This window comes from Henckelia pumila, chromosome 4 (assembly GCF_033568475.1).
Source record: "Henckelia pumila isolate YLH828 chromosome 4, ASM3356847v2, whole genome shotgun sequence".
In the NCBI taxonomy this organism is placed as follows: domain Eukaryota; kingdom Viridiplantae; phylum Streptophyta; class Magnoliopsida; order Lamiales; family Gesneriaceae; genus Henckelia; species Henckelia pumila.
In genome coordinates, this window is record NC_133123.1 from 66694531 (window position 1) to 66715703 (window position 21173).

Sequence of the window (21173 nt, forward strand, 5' to 3'; positions counted from 1 at the left end):
AGCTTGAGAATTGGAGCTACTTAGCTCTCACGATTGGAAGGTATGATTCGACGATGACCAAAGCAGGGAATGAGCATCGAGATGTGTTTGATCTCTCGATCCCTTAAATCACACAATAGTTTCTATTTTATGTGTTTATGTGTTTTGCTATTCTTTATTGGAGTTATGAGCTTGTGGCTTACTTGTTAGGCTATATTATGAGGTGATTGTGTATTGTGTCATCTCGTTGTGTTTCTTGCGCCTAACCTTTCTCACCGATTTGTCCTGATATCGTTGATGAGTTTTAAACATCGATATCGTGTTCTAGCATTGATGGTGTGTGATGTGTTCTAGCATCTAAACCGGTATAGCCTTTGAGCCTTATTCCTTCTTAGCCATTTAATTTATTCTGCATTTCATAAGGTGTTATTTATGATTTGAAATGCATGCTATGGCTACTTGTGATTATTTATATGTTCCGTCTTTCATACTAAGTCTTTAGACTTACCGATTTTTCGGTTGTTGCTTTATTTTTGTGTGTGCATTGCAACATGTGTTTCAGGGCCAAGTTATAGGAGACCATGAGCATTGGGAAGAGTTTAGAAGTGGTGCTGCGGGTTGTGTTGTAGCTTGTTGTGGGAAACTTATTTTTTTAAACCATGTTGAGTTTGGATGGTATCCAACTTTTGTATTGTATAGCTTTGCATAATCTAGAGTTGTTTAGATTATGTGTTGTTGGATCATGGTTTTGGGTAAGTGTATATAGCATTTGTATGTTTTGTATTGTTTACCTTGAAGTCTAGGTTATAAGATAGCAAGAAAAGAGCAAAGGACAGCACAAGAAAATCTGCAGAATTTCGAACAGGGCTTGGCCGCTCGATCGGTAAAGTTCTACCGATCGAGCGGGGCCTGTTTTTGCTCAAACCCAAGAACTGGCAATTCTTGCTCGCTCGATCGGTGAAGTTTTACCGATCGAGCGAGGGTCATCTTTTTTTAAAAAAAAAATTTGGGTTTTTGTGCTGCTTCTTTTAAATGCTGTAATTCTTTAATTATGGTATTTAGTAGACGAGCCCCGGGATCCCACAACTTTGTTTTCTCTATTTTGTATACATTAAATTTAGTTCATTTTGTCAATATCTCTGTTAACAATTTTAAAAATAAAAAGATACAAGCTAAAAATATTAAAAAATTGAAAGATCGGAAAATTTTAATTTAGGTAAAAATAAAAATCTAACTATGTTAAACGGTGTAATTCATAAAAAAATCACGAATACATAATTTATATCATTAAAAGGCAAGCAAAAAATTTAAAATATTGTCATCAATACGTAATAATTTATTATATTATTTGATAAGTCCCTAAATAATTTTATTTTTTAATATATAATACCAATATGAATTAAAATTGACATGTACTATAGATTTTTTTATTAAATAAATAATACAAATATATAATAAAAATTTTGGTATGAAAAATTGAGGGGGACCTATGCCCCTGAACCCTATATGGGTCCGCCCATAACTTTAATCGTTTGTGTGGGTTTTGACTCAGATGAGACCTTGATACCTATGTGGTCTCTATTTGCTATAGTTGTCTCATTCTCATATTGTTTCCCACTCACCAAGAACATTAAACACTAAAATATCTTAATATCTCTATGTTAGGCAATAAACTTAGGTGTTCTTTCGTTAAAGACTAGGGTGGTGTAATCTTGAGTTTATGATCAGCTATTATTTATTAGTTTTAATATTCGTCGATTTTTTGAGAAGCCGACCTCCACGACGACTCACTTTCGGCTTTCATACATATTTTAGTATTTAGTGGATGCGCCATGTGACTCATGCACCTTAATTCAGCAATAATATATCTTTTTTTTAATACAATTATCGACATTGATCTGATGATAGCCTTTTTTCTTGGTGTTCCCTTCCAGTACATCGACTCTCGACGAAAGCACAATATCAGGTTATAAACCCAAGAGTTGGGACGGGATCATAATTTTAAAGTTACCCGAACTAGCTAGATTTTTTAACAAAAAACAAAATAATACGTGACAATTGAAATTATAAGTAATATTTGTTCATTGTAGTTTCAAAAAAAATAATAATAATAAATGATAACTGAAATCATAAGTAAGATATTTGTTCATTGTAATTTCAAAAAATTTCTCATTTACACAATCTTCAATATTTTTGCTATAGAAATCAACAAAAACTTTGACAAAAAACATCATAAAACAGATCCTACAACTTACTTGCGGACATGTATAATATTATAAACATTAAAGTTTTCCAAGAACCAAACTATAAAACAAAAAAAATATCATAAAGCAGATGAGTGGTTGGGGGATTTTAGTACACAAGTGAATGAGGAAATCAATATTGAAGTTGCTGAAGAAAGAAAAAAAGATCTTGTTAGGGATATATAGATGGAATTGTAGTAGAAAACTCTCTCTTTTTAAGCTTGTTTTTTTATATAGGTTAAGCTATACTCCAATTATTTTTAAAAATTAGACCACCGGGAAATTTACAAATTGGGTTAAAATTAATACATAAAAAAAATTGAGCTAAAATTAATACATAAAAATCGATCACCCGCGCTACAGCCAATATGGCCTTAGGTGTTCCACTTACACTCCAAAGACTTCCCTCTTCAGTGTTGTAATTTTTTCAAGCATATGAGTTACTATTTGTTGGAACAACGAAACCCGATATCTGATATTGTCCATTTTGAGTATAAGTTTTCATGATTTTGCTTTTAAAACCATCCAAAAAATCTCGTACCAATGAATATCATTCCATATATTAACCCATTATCTTTCCTTGATTTTTTAATGTAAAACTTTGGTTGACAATCCAATATTCGATACAAAACATTTGTAACATCGTCGTATTTTAACAATTAGGTTCTTGTGTCGTGAACTCACCCTTCTCATAATACTCACGAGTATATTTCGTTGGAGTATCAATAAGGGGCCCGGTCACATAAGATTCTTTCATGATTATATATAAAGTTTTAAAGTTATTATATATATATATATATATATATATATATATTTTGTTTTTGGAGAAGTGACAGGCCTACTCATGAACTTCATGTACTCTTGATCGTGCAAAATGTCTTCACATTACTGGCCGCAAAATAAATGGGATATCCTGTTTATCAACAGTGATCACCACTACGTTTAAATGGAAACCAAGATTTTCAAGAACTGGCACACTTGTGCATTTTGGTGTATTTAAATGCTTTGCTTCGAGTTAGTGCTGAGTTCCAATATGGCTTCTCATTGGGTTTGTGTCATTCTTTTCTTTGTAACATACCAACTTTCTTGCTTTGCTGCCGACGGTGCAGTTTCCAGCAATGTGAGTTCTTATTTCTTGAGAAAAAATTGATGCACGTCTTTTTCTATGATGCCTTAGATAATATTGGTAAAAAAACCATTTGGAATTCTGGATTCATCAGTTCTTCAAACGATTGTGGATATGAATTGGTCGATAACATAGGCCATCAAGTCGATTTTCGTGTACGAAGATGTTGTAATTCGAGGTCGAGGATTGAGAATTTCTTTGGTTGATTATGTGTAGGTTCACATTGTTTATATGGGAGATAGGCAACATGATGAGCCTCACCTTGTTGAAAATTCTCACCATGAGCTTCTCTCAGGCATTCTTGAAAGGTATATATAATCATTTGATATGTTACATTTGATTTCCAAGAAAAGTTTGAAATTGATAACAGTGATGTTTGCATTTAAATTTGTAACTTCAATTTCTAAATGTCATTCAACTTCAGGTAGTTTTAGGAAAGATGTGTTCAGCTACACAAATTAAGGGGCCGGGGAGTTCATTAATTCCCTGTGATATACATATAGATATCGATCATAATCTTAATTTTACAGAGATTCTGATTCTTTTTTTATTTTTGTTATTTTTTTGTAGCAAAGAAGCTGCAAGTGAATCAATTTTGTACAGCTACAAACATGGATTCTCTGGTTTTGCTGCGGTCTTGACTCCGTCCCAGGCCAAAACTATTGCAGGTTTTCGGGATTTCTAGTTTAAATTTGTAGAGTTCCATGCCTTTTTTTGTACTTCTTTGACTACCATTTATGGAATTTATGAGTTATAGGTATGCCTGGTGTTGTTAGTGTCATTGCTAATAGAATTCTTCGTCTTCACACGACTCGGAGTTGGGATTTTCTGCACGTTAATCATTTAAGTGATGGGATTCTAGTAAAAGCTGGATCAGGGAGTGAATCTATCATTGGTGTTCTTGATTCTGGTAAGGAAGAATGAGTAAAATTTTGTGAAATGTTTAAGAAATAAGTTTGATTCGTTAGTTACTTTAGAGCAGGAATATGGCCTGAGTCTGAGAGCTTTAAAGACGATGAAATGGAACCGGTTCCATCGCGTTGGAAAGGCACGTGTGAGGTAGGGGAAGAGTTTGATCATTCGAATTGTAACAGGTAAATCTTTTTGTCTAAAACAGATGAAGGATTCATTTGCCTGAATAATCATTGACTCAGTGAAGATTGGAATTTGAAACATGATGTCTATTCACAGGAAACTCATTGGTGCCCGTTGGTATGTTAAAGGTTACAAAGCCGAATTCGGAGAGCTGATCACAGAAAATGGCACTGAGTTTATGTCCACTCGAGATGCATCAGGCCATGGGACTCACACATCATCCACTGCAGCTGGTTCTTTGGTAAAAAACGCGAGTTTTTTGGGATTGGGACAAGGGATGGCTAGAGGTGGCGCCCCTTCTGCTCGGTTGGCTATATACAAAGTGTGTTGGGCGACGGGTGGATGCAGCTCTGCTGATCTTCTTGCTGCACTGGACGATGCAATACATGATGGAGTGGATGTTATATCGATGTCTTTGGGTTTAGTGGCACCCCTTTCGAGTTACTTTGATGATGTTGTGTCAATAGGCTCATTCCATGCTGTGGCCAGTGGGATTCCTGTCATCTGCTCGGGTGGAAATGGCGGTCCATTTCCTGAGACGGTTGTGAATACTGCTCCATGGATTACAACAGTTGCTGCAAGCACCATTGATAGAGCTTTTCCAGTAGCATTAACCATCGGAAACAATCAAACATTTGTGGTACTAATTCCACTTGTTTATAGATTTACCTGTTGTCACAAGTGACAAGTACATCTACACTTCAAAAGATACTGTTTTTATAAGCTTTTAAGATTTGTTCCAAAAGGGCTAATTCCTTGCACTTTTATACAGGGTCAATCTTTGTTCATAAGCAAGGATCTCGACAAGTTCTATCCTATCGTGTATGGTGAAGATATTGCAGCAACCGGTGCTGATGAAGATGACGCGAGGTAAAATATTTTAAATTGAGTTGCATGTATCGAATAGAGTGAATGGTTTTATCATAATCATCATCATTCATTTCTTTAACAGAAGTTGCGCTTCTGGATCGTTGAATGCAACTCTAGCTAAGGGAAAAGTCATTCTTTGTTTTGAAACACGAAGCCAAAGGTTTGTTTCCACTGCTGAAAGCTCTGTACATGACGTCGAGGGCGTTGGGCTCGTCTTTGCACGGTTTCTGACTAAAGATGTGAACTTGTGCTTGGAAGTTCCTTGTGCCCAAGTGGACTTCACAACAGGAACATCCATACTCTCCTACATAGCATCAACTAGGTAACAACCTTATTTTCGACGACTCTTTAATCCTCCTCCTGTTCACAAATAAAAGAAGATCACTTTCAATCTTGAAACAGCAATCCTGTTATAAAATATAATGTTCCAAAGACAGCAGTAGGGCAGCAGGTTTCCCCTAATGTTGCACTCTTTTCTTCTAGAGGGCCAAGTTCTCTCTCCCCTTCTGTGCTTAAGGTAACAAAAAAAAACGTCTCATTTCGACTTTTTCGTGCAAAACTATGTCACACATTTTGAGGTTGAAGTCTAATATCCAACAGCCTGACATCGCTGCTCCCGGAGTCAACATTCTCGCCTCATGGTCTGCTGCTCAAGCAGCTCAACCATATGATGACTCCCAGAAATCCGAACTTTCTCCGTTTCACTTCAAATTCGAATCGGGAACTTCCATGGCCTGCCCTCATGTATCTGCCATTGTGGCTCTTATTAAGGCTATCCATCCTAAATGGAGTCCTGCTGCAATTAAGTCGGCCCTCGTCACAACAGGTGAAGGAGATACAAAGCAAGAACTCTTATAACTACTTTGATCTTTATGTTGAGGCCATATATGATTTAATGGTTAAATTGTCATGTACTTGTTTATGAAAGATCAGTAACTTATGCCTTTGAGAGACAGCTTTTTGTATCAAATATCAATGTTTCTGTAGGGATAACATTTCCCATTACAAGCATTTTTTTCCCAGTTCTTTCTTTACTAATTCTTGAACCAACTTATGTGATCTTTGCCATTTTTTTCTGCACATGTAACAGCCTCGTTGACCGATGAATATGGCCGGCCAGCGGTTGCGGAAGGATCTCCATACAAACAAGCCGACCCCTTCGACTATGGCGGTGGCCATATCGATCCCAACAAAGCCATCGACCCCGGTCTAGTATATGACACAGACATGGATGATTACACTCATTTCCTATGTGCCATGGGCTATAATGCCTCATCAATGACCTTATTCACAAGAACCAAAACCGATTGCACGAAAACGACTAACTTCCTGGCGAACTTTAATCAGCCTTCTATCACCATTCCTGAACTGAAAAGGGTTGTCACGGTATCCAGAACCGTGACGAATGTCGGCCCGGATTCGTCGGTCTACTTTGCTAGGATCAAGGCTCCTCCAGGTACACATGTTAAAGTGGAACCTGGGATTCTTTCTTTTAGTTCAAGAGTGAACAAGATTCAGTTTAAGGTGACATTTTGGTCTAATTTGAGAGTTCAAGGAGTCTACTCGTTTGGAAGTTTGGTTTGGGATGATGGATGCCATCATGTTAGGATTCCCATGAGTGTTCGATCGGTTCTTGAAGAGTATTGATTTATGTTATTTTGCCAACTCATATCTCTCTCTTAATCTAAGCATTTTAATTTGAAAGAGTTTGATACTACTCCATTCATACGTTCCGCGATTTTGTACAAAGAAGTTGTAGTTTTAAAAAAAGTTTTGTACAATATTCCTATCAAATCTCGAAATTTTTAAAAGTCTCAGATGACTATTAATTTATCGTATTTTCATGACACATATTTTTAAAAACACATACAAAGAAAGATGTGTGCTCAATATTTGAAAACATAAGAATCCAATTTTTTTCATGCTGTTTTTAAAAGTTTTTAACAATCCCAGTTTCACAATAATAGTAAATAAGTTCGGTCTTTTGAGTATTTTCATTAAAAAAACAAATTTTTTTTTGAATAAATGTTAAAAAATACTTTTATCTTTATTTTTAAATAAAAGAAGATAGAAGCTAAACTTCACAATTAGAAATTTGACTTTCAAATGCTATGGCTATGTTTGGTAGCTTTATTAATAATCTATATACAAATTTATTCTTTCTAATCATACGTTCTTCTCATCATATTATTTATCCATTTATTAATTATAATTTTGCATCAATCAAATCATTAATTATTTATCATACATCAATCAAATCATTGAATTTAAATTAATATATTACCCCTTATAAATAATATTATTTATATTTTATTTATTTTTTAAAAGGAAAAAATAGTAATTTATAATTTTTATATAAAATTTAATCAATCAAATCAAATCAACTATAATCTATCAATCAAATCAAATATTTTATCCAATATCATTTCTTATTTATTTTTTATTACAATACATTATTTATCTATATATTATTTATCTCATCATCCGTACCAAACATACCCTATATATTAAATAATATATATATAATATATATAATTACGATGTGAAATTGAATGACTCCTAGACTTGTTCAATCTCAAAGGTCAAAGCAAATCCTTGAAAAAATTAATGCAGGCATTTGGTTGACAGACGACAATTTTATAGTTTGTATAGATACAAATAGAACTAAAATTAAAAGTTACAATAAAAGAGGTCCTCTGAATTTCCTAACCCATTTCCAATTAAATTTTTTACATTAAAATGGTGAAATTTATGCATAAAAATATTTCTTATTATTTTAATCACAATTTAAGTTTCATTTGTCTAAATAATTAATCCTGTAATTTTATATACAATTGTCTGTATAAATAAATTAATTCCATGGAATTATATTTTAATCAAGTCATATTAAATTGAATAAAATATAAAAATTAAAATCAATCGCACCAACACCAATTAGTGCATGCATACTATATATAGAATCTTCTTTCGATTTCAAGCGCATATCTTTCAGGCTGCGCTTGGTAGGTGTGATGGGATAAATAAAAAAGATGGTGAGAGGGGGATTATTTATTGGATTGTAATGATAATTACAGATGATGATAAAAATCGAATATGTTTGGTATGTTGTTTATTTGAGTGATAAAAAGAAGTAAATGTTATTATATGACAAAAATACCTTGTCCTTCAAATCCATATTACCATCCGCCCACAACCTAGTTCCAATAACTCGATCCACCCACAACCTAGTTCCTCTTCCTTGGGCAGCTCTAGTTGAAAGCTTCGATCATGGAGAGGTAAAATTATTCCCTGTACCTAATTTCTTTTCATGTAAATTCTACATCTAATTATTTCTCAAAAAGTTTTGTAATATCTTCATCTACTTTTCAGACCTTCAAATTCGTGAGAAAAGTTTCGTTCAATGTTGCGACGCCAAGTGAAATATCTCTCACAAGCAACTGCACAAAAGGTTTCTCACTGGGTTGACCTCCGAATCCGGCCATGGTGAAGGTTACCCATCTCTTGTTTATGCCTCCAAACATGATATTTGAGCTTTCTGATTTTTACAACTATTTTGTTGTTAATCACAGTAATCACTCGTTCGAAAATAGGCTTTTAATTTATGAAGTCAATTTCAAACAAAAAATGGGTACTCTACGATGATGTATATTTTGACTTATCTAATCACCACTTCATTAATCTCCTATTGTAGCCTAGAGCGTATGTTGTTTACGAGGGTAAAAAACCGGGAGTGTACGACCAATGGTCCGAAGCAAGTGCCCAAGTTACTGGCGTCCCGAACTCTTGTCACAAAGGATTCGACAGTAAGAGAGAGGCAGAGGCTGCGTTTGAGTCCTTCCGAAAGCTTTCGTTTGATTCTCCTCCTTCTCAACAGCATCAAGGTTCCACGTCCACTCCATCTGCAGGTTCTAATGATGATGTGCTCCGTAGTAGGACATTAGCTCGACTACTTCAGGAGCAATCTGATCTAGCTCGTGAAATTGCAAGTAGATCATTCAAAATGGAAAAACTATGCGCCGAGATCAGAGCATTATTGCAAGAAATGCGGGGAAATTAGACAAATTAGATTCTTGTACTGCTTGGCTGTTGCGTTTTGAGTAGCTATGACTACATTTTTAGTACTTGTTTCCTAACTTTGTTTATATTGTTCTTATCACTTTCGATGTATGCGCAGCCTTATGTGTTTATCCTTTGAAGCTAATATAATGTTTCTGATCTTCTTAAATATTGTGTTTTCCATACACTTTCGATGTATTATGTTCTTAAGTTTGCAGGTATCGATTGCAGCTTCCGTAATATTCTTCTGTAAATTATTTTGAGTGTATGATCATGTCTGATAGTTTGAAAAGGGGATTTAATGGAGAAAGTGCATTTCATAGGTAATGTTTTTTATGGTTAAATTTCAGTTTCCATACTTTCAATTATTTCTTGGTCACAATGAAGTAGTAACTGTTTGGTATTATTAGATTTCGAGTCATTTAATTCAACTCAACCACCAAGTTTAGTATGCGTCTGTGTCAAAGAAGATTTGTATATCTTAAGAGCATGTTCATCCTCAGAAATTTACTTTTCAACACTGTTGCACAGACATGTATTAAATGCTTGTAGTTAGGCTGTAGAAAAAATATTTATTACATTCTCTTTAAATACTCTGTTGTGCCTCTAATGTCTACTACTATAAATAACATTCCAACAGTCTGCTTCTATTTCGTGTTCTTGTTTAATCTACATGTCTGTGCATATGAAAATGGGTTCCGAGGAGACTGTCACAAGCAACTATCATGTACCAGTGGTTGATCTTTGCTCTGATGATGAAATAGAGGTGATTGAAGTTGTTGGGAACTCTAGCAAACAAAAGAAGTCTGTGATCCTGCTGCAGTCTCCATCAAGCGAACATAAGTGTGTTAAGAAACTTAAGCTCTGTCATCCTAACAATGCTGCATATGAAGAATTTAAGGAGGGTAGTAGCACTTGCAAACGCAAACTTCAATATCACGGCCCGGAACAACAGAAGAAGCTGGATAAAGATGAAGATGCATCAGTAATTGTGATCAAGCTTGACACTACCGAAGAAATTAGTGGCTAAGTTCTATGATGTTTATGCATAAAAATCTCGTGCCCCACCCTTTTGAACTTGTGTCAGTGTGCTAGATATTACACAAACTTTTGGGATGCATTATGTGGGGCAGGAGTTATATTATCGTACTTGTCGTCCGAAAAGATCTGTTGTAGCTTGTTTCTATATGTATGTGCAAGTTGTGTGTTATTGTGTACTACTATTTTCTATGTTATGAAAAGTTGTGTTTGCTTTATAAATATGCTAGGCTTATTGTTTTACAAAAAAATTGATGCACTAGTAACTCTTCATTAATGGTACGAGGGACATGTCGTAATCCCCACTAGAAGTTTAATTGTTAAACCTAATATTATATACATAGCTATTCTGGTAAAAAAATTATGTATATATGCCCGATCGGAGAAAATGATGCATCTTATATTCAGCAAGTGGTAATAAGTATATGTCCATGCACGATTACATGAACTCAAGCATCTTCTAATCTGGTAAAAAATTTATGTCCATGCACGATCACATGAACTAAAATTCCCTACTAAATGCCACATGTATGCAAACCACAAGCTACGATTCTATTTATTTTAAACAAAGAAACAAATTCATGTATGAAATGACAGAAACAACTCAAATACTTGAATCAGGAAAGATTGAATTCTGCCAGGGGTAGAACCCAAAGTACATAGTTCAACCATGGTGTCTATAATATATCCAAAACACGACACCAAACAACATAATTATACCAGCGCATAAGTACGGCTACTGAGTAAATCAACCAAAAGACATGACAAACATACCCACATATATAAGTCCGCAAAATGTGCAGCACGGTACTGCCATTCACACATCCATCCAAAAATGTGAGAGTAGCCTTTTTGCACAACGCTTACTCCTCATCTAACAAGCGTTTGACCAAACACATTCTTCCTTTCTCACCTAGACGCTTGAACAACGCCAAGTCATCATGATTGCGAAACAATAGTCGGGAAGCCCGCATTTGCTCATCCTCTGACAGCTCAATCATCTGTTGGACACCTTCAAAGACTACATCCTGCGCATCGGAGATCTTGTCTTCGACAGCCATTTGTTTCACCAGATCCCCCATTGTGTCCTTCGTAATGTTAGCCAAGTTGTTAATTGCGGTAACAATAGAGTCGTCCAGTTCCACAACTTTCTTTCGCTTCCTGTTCTTTGTGGATGAATGAGGGCAAGGTTTAGATGATGGAGTCTCCGCTTCGGAGATGGAGTCTGCCGAAGCTTCAAAGTACTGAAAATGTTCATTATCAGCATTCAACGAATCAATGGGTATGCTATTGGTTTCAAGTCGGAGGACATCCTGTAACAGTTGATTGAAATTCTTTGATGTATCCCCTCCTGCCCGGTCATTACCAAATATCTCGCACCAATCGTTGTAATACGTCCATTGCTTGTGCCTCATGGAGCGTATAGATGCATCGTCCTACAACATATGATCATGTCATGTCCACTAAAATTATGTATTGAAAGTACCAAGCATTAAAAAACCAAGTACCTTAATAAGTGCTTCCCAAGTCTCATCGGTTGCATCTATCGTCTTTTCAATATCATTCCATCCTGTACCACTGCGACCCAGAATAGTGACTAAAGTACCATAAGCTTTCTTCCACACATGCACTTTGGAGTTGATATGTGGATTCCCGCGCAAATCACAACCTGGAAGTGATTCTTTCATAGCAGATTCCAACACATTCAAATATCCTGCTTTAAACCCATTTTCACTTTTCCATCCCTTAGTCACCACGTCTTTCAAAGACTGGATCAGGACATCCTCTTCACGTGAAGTCCAACTCCTTCTTGTCTTCTCGATTTTTTTAGATCTCCCAACAAAACTTCCAGAACTTGCACCACTGTCCATGCTCACAATCGTTGGTATCACACCTGCACCCAAAATCAAAAACGACATGTGAGTGATTATATTCATCAGAATTACAAATGTCATTGGATATAAAAAGGATCTTCATATAACAAATATCATGGTCAACATTACGAATTACAAAAAAAAGACGCAGTAGTAATATTCAAACACAATAACAATGGATAGAATAAGTACAACTCGCAATGTCAGAAGAAAAGATTTGACATAACAAACTCATCACAGTACTAGATTCTCAAACTAAAATACAAAGAAAGCCGCTTTATTGGTTTGTGTTCCACATGTTCAATGCAAATTCGTTTCTCCAAGCTTCCCAATTGTCCGAAGACTGGATACTATTTATGATCTCAATTTCTGGGTTATCAACCGGGCTGCCCACTTCTTGTTCTACTTCTTCAACAGGATCGTCATCCATTTGTGAGCGAATAAAGTTATGAAGTAGGATACAACCTAGTATGATCATGTTCTGAACTGCTATCGGGTAAAAAGAAGGACTTCTAAGGATTGCCCATCTCTTTTTTAACAATCCAAAAGCGCGTTCGATGACGTTACGGGCTCGAGAGTGCCTCCAATTGAACAATTCCTTATAGTTTTCAGGTCTTGAAGCACGGCTGCCCCAAGCATCTCTATGGTACCTAACTCGACGATAAGGTGTCAAAAAGCCTTCGGTGTTTGCATATCCATTATCGCACAAATAATAACAACCTGAAACACAATGACAAAACTGATGTGGTTGAGAAGCTTTCAACAAGCAAGCAAGGATCTACATGTGATTTAGCATGACACTAACCTCTAGGAACCATGAAAGAGTCGTCTCGAGTCAATGCATCTCTTAAGACACGCGCATCTGCTGCTGAGCCCTCCCAACCAGTTAGAGCGTATACAAAGTTCATGTTCCGGTCGCATACAGCCATCACGTTTACTGCAATAGTACCCTTTCTGGTTCGGTATCTTGGCCTATCCCGAGCAGGTACGTGTACTGTGATATGTGTTCCATCTAACGCCCCAAGGCATCCCTGAAATTACTCGAAAATAACTATCACATCATTATCATATATATAGAATATTTATTAGATTTCAAAAAAATAACATAAATCATACGAAACTCATGTAGTGCATGTGTAATGGAAAGTTTCAATACCTTGAACCATTTCCAGTTCTCATCGGTGCAAGTCTCGTCAACAGGGACAGGCTTAACTAGCAGCAGTGGATGCAACTTCACAAGTGCTCGCATTACTTCATGGAAATGTGCACTAATTGTATGTCCACTACGAATGTAGTCATGTCCAATAACACGGTTCTTTTTATGATGAGCAAGAATTGACAAGAACATAGCTACTTTCTCTTCAACCCCTACATATCTCGACTCCACTAGTCCACCGACATTAATTAGTAAAAAACAAAGGCGTCCAAATGCATTGCGGTTCATTCTTAAGTTCACTATACATTGAATATCTCCTGCTTCGATTGTCCTATGCAAGTGGTTAAGTTGGGCGTTTAATCTCCCGATCATGGTGTACGTTGCAGCTGCTGGACGATAGAATCGCCGCGTCTTCTCCAAATATCTCATGCGTTGTCGGATTAAAAGACTTAACTTTAGAAAATTCCGACATAGCATTTGTAACACCATGACAACGAGAGTAATGTTTCTACGTTTTCTGTCCATCTTTATAATGAGTACATGAGAAAAAGTTTAGAAAGGACTTACCCCATAAAATTAAACACAGTGGTTAAATTTGTTACCTACAAGTACGAGTGACTAATTAAAACGTAGAGGTGAAGCAATACATCTAGCTACTGGGTACCAGTAATTATACGCAAATATGGACATACAATTTCTACAATTTTACACATTCATACAAGGTGTAACACAACAATGGAAGAATATTTCCAACTTCAACAAAGCACGTATAAAATAATCAATATATAATATACAATATACATGAAGAGCGATGTCTTTCCAAACATGATTTACCTGGTGTTAATCTCCACGAAATAAAAACAATCAATAATGACCCAGTAAAGAACCCCTACAAATATCCGAAGTGGGTGACATGAATGAAACATAAAAATCATGGAAACATGACTCGCCAGAAGAAATATTATTCACATACCCAAAACAAGAGAGTGATGTGGAAATAGTCTCAGATCTATGTTACGAGAACGAACGATAAAGTACACAAGTCCCCCACGACAAATTATTCATACCTCAAAAAAGAGTGTGAAGAAAGCGTTCCAGATCTACACCTCCTCAGAAAGCCATCGAATTTTCTTTGCACTGCACGAACGAGAGTGAAATTTATTTTTTGAATGGGGTGTTGTTGATGTAGTAGGTGAGGGCTGAAATGGTAATTTGGCCATTCTTTTATTGAGTACTGTTCAATTCGGGAGAAATTATACCTGCTCGCAGATGGGTTATCTTTTCCTGCCATTTCAAGCTGGCACAGTGATTAATGCCGAGCCCCTTGTTATCCTTTTCGTACCCAAAAAACGAGTCAAATGTGTGATGATTTTATAATCACGCGATTTCCTTCCTACCAAACACAGCCTCATTGTATAAATAATTTATATCCTAATGAAATAATCATAAGTGATATTAATATATAATTCTTTAGTCACTCGACTGTTGTATTTTCATGTTGAGTAATATAATTTTGATTTATCTATTGAAAAAATATCCAATCCGAAACTGAAGAGATGTTCGGTTGGAGGCAAAATAAAGCATCAAACGGTACAAGATTTGGAGTTGGCCTAACATAAAAAATTGAAGTAGCTTCTTGGTCAATGAACTCCCCACAACTTTCAAACATAAACCAACAAAATCTTATTATCATTTTTTAAATAAATAAATAAATGGGACTTTTTTTTAATGACGATAAAATTGTCGCCACTATTTTTCGGAGTCCATTGATAAATCCCGAAGTTAATGAAATAGTAACTAAATCCCGTTAATCAGATAAATTGTACTGGACAAATCTTAGACGACATATTGCTTGAGAAAATATTTATTTTAAAAAAAAACTTAATCTCATAATCATCGACTCAGTTCATCTATTCTGACAATTCGAACAACGGAACATCCCATGACAATTAAACCTGACACTTGTCCAATAAATATGTTGGTCAACTAATTAGATTAGTGGGTCTGTTGCGTATCTATCATATTTAATCACGATATTCAAGATGTAATGTTGACAAAAGCACGAAGAAATAAATAAATGGTAGATGTTTATTTGAACCCTAAAATAATCATCAGCCTGCATTGCTATTATCATGTTATGTTCTCATTATACTTCATTTTCTATTTTTTTCAATGTATACGTTAATATTACGGTAAATGATAAAATTATCATATTGCTCAAATACTATATATAACGTCAATGCAATCATATATGATATATCACAGTAAATTACAAAATCATCCATCTTCCACAGAATAATTTCAAAAATTGATGAAGCTAAAAACCGTATTACGTACATTGTGACGTCAATAATTATATAAATGTATATATGAAAAATCGTATAAAGTGATATTAGTCAATTGCACTAACTCGTAACTCGATATAAAGAATATGTAGAATATAGTCGATGTTGGTTTAAATTTAAGAATATAAAAACAAATATATAAATTCTATCTATTGCATAAAGTAGCAGTATTAGCTATTTAATAAAAATTATATATTATTAAATTTCGATTCGTCATCGCAATGTCAAATTTATTACAAATTAATTTAATATTCATTTGATAAGCTCTTAGTTACGAGAGTTTATATTCTTTTGATGAATATTTATATATCAAAATGTCATTTTTGTATTTTATTATTTCTCTTTTTTGGTTAAAAAATAAGCTATACAAGACTGAGGTCTTGAGACCACGAGGTCTTAGGTTCGATTTCCGCTAATTGCGGGTAGATTTTTTAATTTATTTAGATATATTTATGTATTTTCTTTGCTCGAGACAAGTATGTTTCGAGTCCATCCTCAAGTTTCGTCAATTATGTGGGCAAATTTCACTTTTTAGTATGATAATATAATGTAATTTCGAGATTCAATATAATTTGAAAAAAAAAAAAAAAAAAAAAAAAACTATACAAACAATCAACGACTTGCATATATATGAGTATTATGTATAAAGTATAATATAATAATGGAGATGAGATTAGGTTAGGTTGTTAAGGCAAGAAGAGCGTAATGCAACGTGTGCAAATGTTGGAGGCAGCCTGCAACAGCACATCATGTGTGACCAAAGCCGGCACCCACAGCTTCATGCTACGTGGGACCATATATATATATATATATATATATATATATTTATAGAATGTAAGTATTTTTTTATATGAATTATTAAAAATTAAACATATCAAATATTATGTTAAATAAAATACAATACAAAACACTCAATTTTTTTAAATTTTTTTTTCAAACATAATTACGATCAAAATACTTCATTGTTGGAATTTTTTTAACAGAGATCGGTCAATTTTTGTACTTGAAATTTATTATATGTAACTTCAATATTTTAATCTTATCACAGATAAGCTAAGAACAATTACTGCATTTCAATTTGCACTATTTGTAGTTCATAGGAATTAAACTAGTGACATTTTGCTCTTGATATCAAATATAGAAGTAAATATTTGCCGTTATAGGAAAAAAAACTAATTTTTTTATTTTATCTTTATTTAGTTTTCAATAGATTGTTGTACATATTTCCAAGACTTATAGTTAATTAATATGGACATATTAATAAAATAAAATAAACCTAGAAGAAATACTAGTAAATGTTGAAAGGTGAATGCATATTTATGGCCACCGAAAAAGGAAATACAACCTATGCATTTGAGATGGAAAGAATGGTAATTTTTGTAAAGGATTCTTAAAATGACAATGAAGTAAATGTGACATTCTCTTTGCTATTCGTGTCACATTACACAGTGCTTCCAATTCGAGTATCACTAATTTTTCTTAATTACACACTGTTTTATGTTATAGATAAATTGATAGATTATATATAAAAACTACATTATGTTCATATACAGTATAATTAAAGCACCCAATGATAACAATAATTGTATGATTTGTTTGATATATATAATTTTGGTTAGTAGTGTTTCCACACACATATTTGCATGAAAGTTGGATCAGAGATCTATTTTAAAAAATTGATCTTTGAAACGGTTGCGTATAAATTTTTTTATATGAAATATTAAACAAAAATATTCTTTTCCTCAAATCAGCATATATTAGACAATATTTTGTTTTAACATAATTAGTAAAAATGATACTTTTGTATAAAAAATGATTTTTTACAGATAATAAGGAGTAATTTTAGTGGATCGGATTCAATTGAAATATATATTTTACAAAATTGATCCATAAACAATATTTAATTTGCTTTTTTAATAAAAAAAACATAAAAATTCTTAGCAGCAGCTAAACAATTGACGAGCCTGAGAGCCTGCGCGAGTGTCGAAGAGAAAGCGTGTAGAATATCACAGACGACCAAAAGGGGGCGGCGCTATTAATACGCTTATGTTTCTTTTTTTTTTTTACATCAACTAAAATAAAATCTCAATTTAATTAAAAAGTACTTGTATAACCAAATGCTAATTGTATTTATTTTTATTTTAAATCAATATTTCATCAATAAAAAGTTATTTTGAATATTTCAGTTTTTTTTAACATTTCTTCCAACCACACATTTAACTTTAATATTTCAATAATATACATAATTACGTAACACATAAAAAAAGTGCCAGTATGAAAGTAATAAAATTCCCGTTGTTATCCATACTTGAAATCAATTATAAGTTTCTAAAAAAAAAAAATGAAATCAATTATAAGTTTAATTTGCTATTTAAATTAGTCATCCAAATAATCTCATTTATCCCGACAAGCACAAGAAAGTATATATATATATATATATATATACCACAAAGCTAATTACATACGTTTAAATGTGATTTTTTTAAAAACTAAATTGATTATTATATTTATTCATTTTTACTTCGTTAATTTGTTTGAGATAACTAAAATAATAGTTTAAAATAAAAATGTTCTTCACGCTTAAACTCGTATTAATCCCGCTTAAGCTTAAAAATCTTAAAGTTTGGCTCTCACACTTCACATTTTTTAGTGAAAACGTAACATTTAAGCTTGACTGACGTGGTCTGTAAGCTATTGTTTTAGCACGTGAGTTTAATCAGTACGAAAGATAACAACTACAAGTTGACGATTTCCATTAAATAAGAAAAAAAATTGCAACCAGCTTGTGAAAGGTGCGGAAAGAGATAAAAATGGACCCATATAATTATAATTCGTATAAAAATTAATTTGTATGCAAAATCATATTATCGTAATCTTTTTTTAAAAAAAAAATCTTGAAGAGCAAAAATATAATAAGAATAATAATAAAGAAAAAGGGAGAGTTGGGAAAGAAATAAAGCATGGTAATTGACAATTAAGACAAGAAACGCGGTTAAGGCATTGTTACGTTTACCAGTCAATCAAAGAAACATTCTCAAACAATTCCAACTTTGTCCATTTCTTTTCCATGCATTAAAAATCTCGTGAATAATATACACTACTGTGCGTAACACCCCACCCGCATAAATAAATAAATTTACTCACTTAATGCTCAATTAAATACCATTTCCTTCTCTTCTTCTTTCTCTTCATATTCTTCTCCCTTTTCACTTCAAGAATCTTTTTCTTCATCTTCTTTGATTTGTTTTGATTTTGTTTCTTCTGGGTTCATATATAATTTCTGAATTTTTTTTCATGAGCATGGAGTGCATTGAAGCAAGAGCTTTGAAATCGAGTTTCTTCTCTCAAATGGGTCATGTCAAGAACAACACTTGTTTGCAGGTCGATGATGCCTACTGGGCTGCTGTCAACACCGCCGCGTCCGATGATTTCCCCGTCGAAGATCTTCTTAACCTCGATTTCTCCGACAAAGACCTTCAGGAGGGTTGTCTTTTCATGGATTTTGACCACGAAAAAGCCTCTCAGGGGACCAATTCCAACCATTTTTCCTCCATTTTTTCCGGCGCCGACGAGTTCGACAGCTTCTCCGCCGGAGAACTCTCCGTTCCGGTAATTAATTTTTCAAGCTTCCCCATCATGTATATATGTTGAGGATATAGAAAAAAAAAATAAAATTATGTAATTAATTTGTTGCAGGTTGAGGATTTGGAGAATCTGGAGTGGTTGTCTCAAATTGTGGATGATTCTGCACCTGGGCTCTCACTGGTGTGCCCCGCCCAGAGTTTCATGGCGAAAACCGGCGCAGCCAGGGCGGCCAACCGGGTGGAGAAGATGGGCAAACCGGTTCAGAAAACCAGGAACCTTTGTTTTCCGACGGAGGTGTCGAGAAAGCCGAGGAGCAAACGGTCCAAGGAAAACGCCCGGCCCTGGTCCCTGGCCTCGCCGGCGCTCAGCTCCGACGAGTCTTCTTCGGTTTCGTCCTGCTCCTCCGGTTCAACAACCATGCCTCCTTTCGTGTTCGAGAACCCGGTTCAGGACACGGACTTGTTGTCCTCCGTGGAAAAACCGCCGGCGAAGAAGCAGAAGATTAAACAGGAGACGGCCGGGGGTTTCGTCTCCGGCCGGCGGTGTACGCACTGCCTGGTGCAGAAGACCCCTCAGTGGCGAGCCGGGCCGTTGGGCCCGAAAACTCTCTGCAATGCTTGTGGCGTCCGGTTCAAGTCCGGCAGGCTTTTCCCGGAGTACAGGCCCGCTTGTAGCCCGACTTTCTCGCAGGAAATCCACTCCAACAGTCACCGGAAAGTCTTGGAGATGCGGCGGAAGAGGGAGGTGCATGCGGCGGCGGAACAGGAGTGGATGGCTAATGTTTGACGGGTAGCTTAGTTCTAGTCTCGAACCGGTTTCGGCTAAACCGGTGTGGTCCAAAGGAGCAATTTTGGTGGTGGAAGGAAGATAGCATGGTAGGGTGGATAGGGCCTTTAGGCTTAGAATTGAATTATTTAGGGGGAATTTATGAATTTAGGTTTTTATTATTTTATTTTACATATTAATTTTTTTTTTTTGCTGTAGCTCATTTATTTGCAGTTTCTTAATTAATTAAATAGGTGCTATTAATTAGCTTCTTTTTTTAAAAAAGTTGATAATTATTTATTACTAGATATTATTATCACTCATAAGTGGAGTGAAGGATGAAAAGTATTAACATGCAATTTTGAATTTGAATAACAAATAAATGACTATATAAAATATAGCCAACGTTAAATGTTTTAATGGTGGAGTTGACCATTTTTAAAATCACAAATAAGTCATTACACAAGTACTCATATTTTTATTTAATAATAAACATAAAAATTATCTTAAGTATATATTATTTTAGCAAATCAAGAATCCACATATGGTTATGGTATCTAACATAATTACTTTCTCAAAATTTTTACCATAATTCTCTCTTTATTATCTATGATTTTAATTTGACAAAATTAATGAGATAGTGAAAGCCATGCCGCCGCTAATGGTGGTACTGGTACATTGTATTTTACTTTGAAAAGTCGTTTCGAAAATTCCCAAGTGGTTGAACAATTTGGGATGAACTTTCGTTAGAAATTTAGGACAACTAATTCAAACGATAGTGGGCCCGTGGGCCCATCTTGCCATTAGGTGGTGGGTTGGAGCCCACTATTGTTGAGAATTTTAGTTGAGTGGTCTTCTCCACTTGTAAATTTCCATGTTAAAAATAAAAATAAAATAAAAATCCAAAATATCCCACATATGACATATTATCTAATGTATTTTCGTGCGAAAAAATACATTTTTAGTCCTTATATTTTAATATCAAAATATTTTTGGTCTCTAAATATTTTAAAGCAACACTTTTAGTCATTCAACTTTGAA

General features: G+C 34.6%; 3 protein-coding genes and 1 long non-coding RNA gene across 4 annotated transcripts; all 4 read left to right on the forward strand.

Moving 5' to 3' along the window:
* LOC140867810 (uncharacterized) lies at nucleotides 1–994 on the forward strand. The gene is made up of 2 exons (XR_012145275.1): nucleotides 1–40; nucleotides 542–994. It is a non-coding gene; the product is annotated as an uncharacterized lncRNA (long non-coding RNA).
* Nucleotides 995–3134: 2140 nt separating this feature from the next.
* Nucleotides 3135–7044, forward strand: LOC140865075 (subtilisin-like protease SBT3.9). The gene is made up of 11 exons (XM_073269584.1): nucleotides 3135–3342; nucleotides 3565–3656; nucleotides 3919–4016; nucleotides 4106–4258; nucleotides 4331–4442; nucleotides 4540–5083; nucleotides 5216–5313; nucleotides 5396–5635; nucleotides 5716–5830; nucleotides 5914–6139; nucleotides 6404–7044. The coding sequence occupies exons 1-11, from the start codon at nucleotides 3223–3225 to the stop codon at nucleotides 6958–6960; spliced, it is 2355 nt and encodes a 784-aa protein (XP_073125685.1). The 5' UTR covers nucleotides 3135–3222; the 3' UTR covers nucleotides 6961–7044.
* Nucleotides 7045–8461: 1417 nt separating this feature from the next.
* Nucleotides 8462–9481, forward strand: LOC140894467 (uncharacterized). Its single transcript, XM_073302971.1, has 3 exons — nucleotides 8462–8588; nucleotides 8683–8802; nucleotides 9005–9481. The coding sequence occupies exons 2-3, from the start codon at nucleotides 8794–8796 to the stop codon at nucleotides 9368–9370; spliced, it is 375 nt and encodes a 124-aa protein (XP_073159072.1). The 5' UTR covers nucleotides 8462–8588; nucleotides 8683–8793; the 3' UTR covers nucleotides 9371–9481.
* A 9421-nt stretch (nucleotides 9482–18902) lies between these two features.
* Nucleotides 18903–20340, forward strand: LOC140864599 (GATA transcription factor 7-like). The gene is made up of 2 exons (XM_073268878.1): nucleotides 18903–19391; nucleotides 19479–20340. The coding sequence occupies exons 1-2, from the start codon at nucleotides 19077–19079 to the stop codon at nucleotides 20151–20153; spliced, it is 990 nt and encodes a 329-aa protein (XP_073124979.1). The 5' UTR covers nucleotides 18903–19076; the 3' UTR covers nucleotides 20154–20340.
* The last annotated feature ends 833 nt before the right edge of the window (nucleotides 20341–21173 follow it).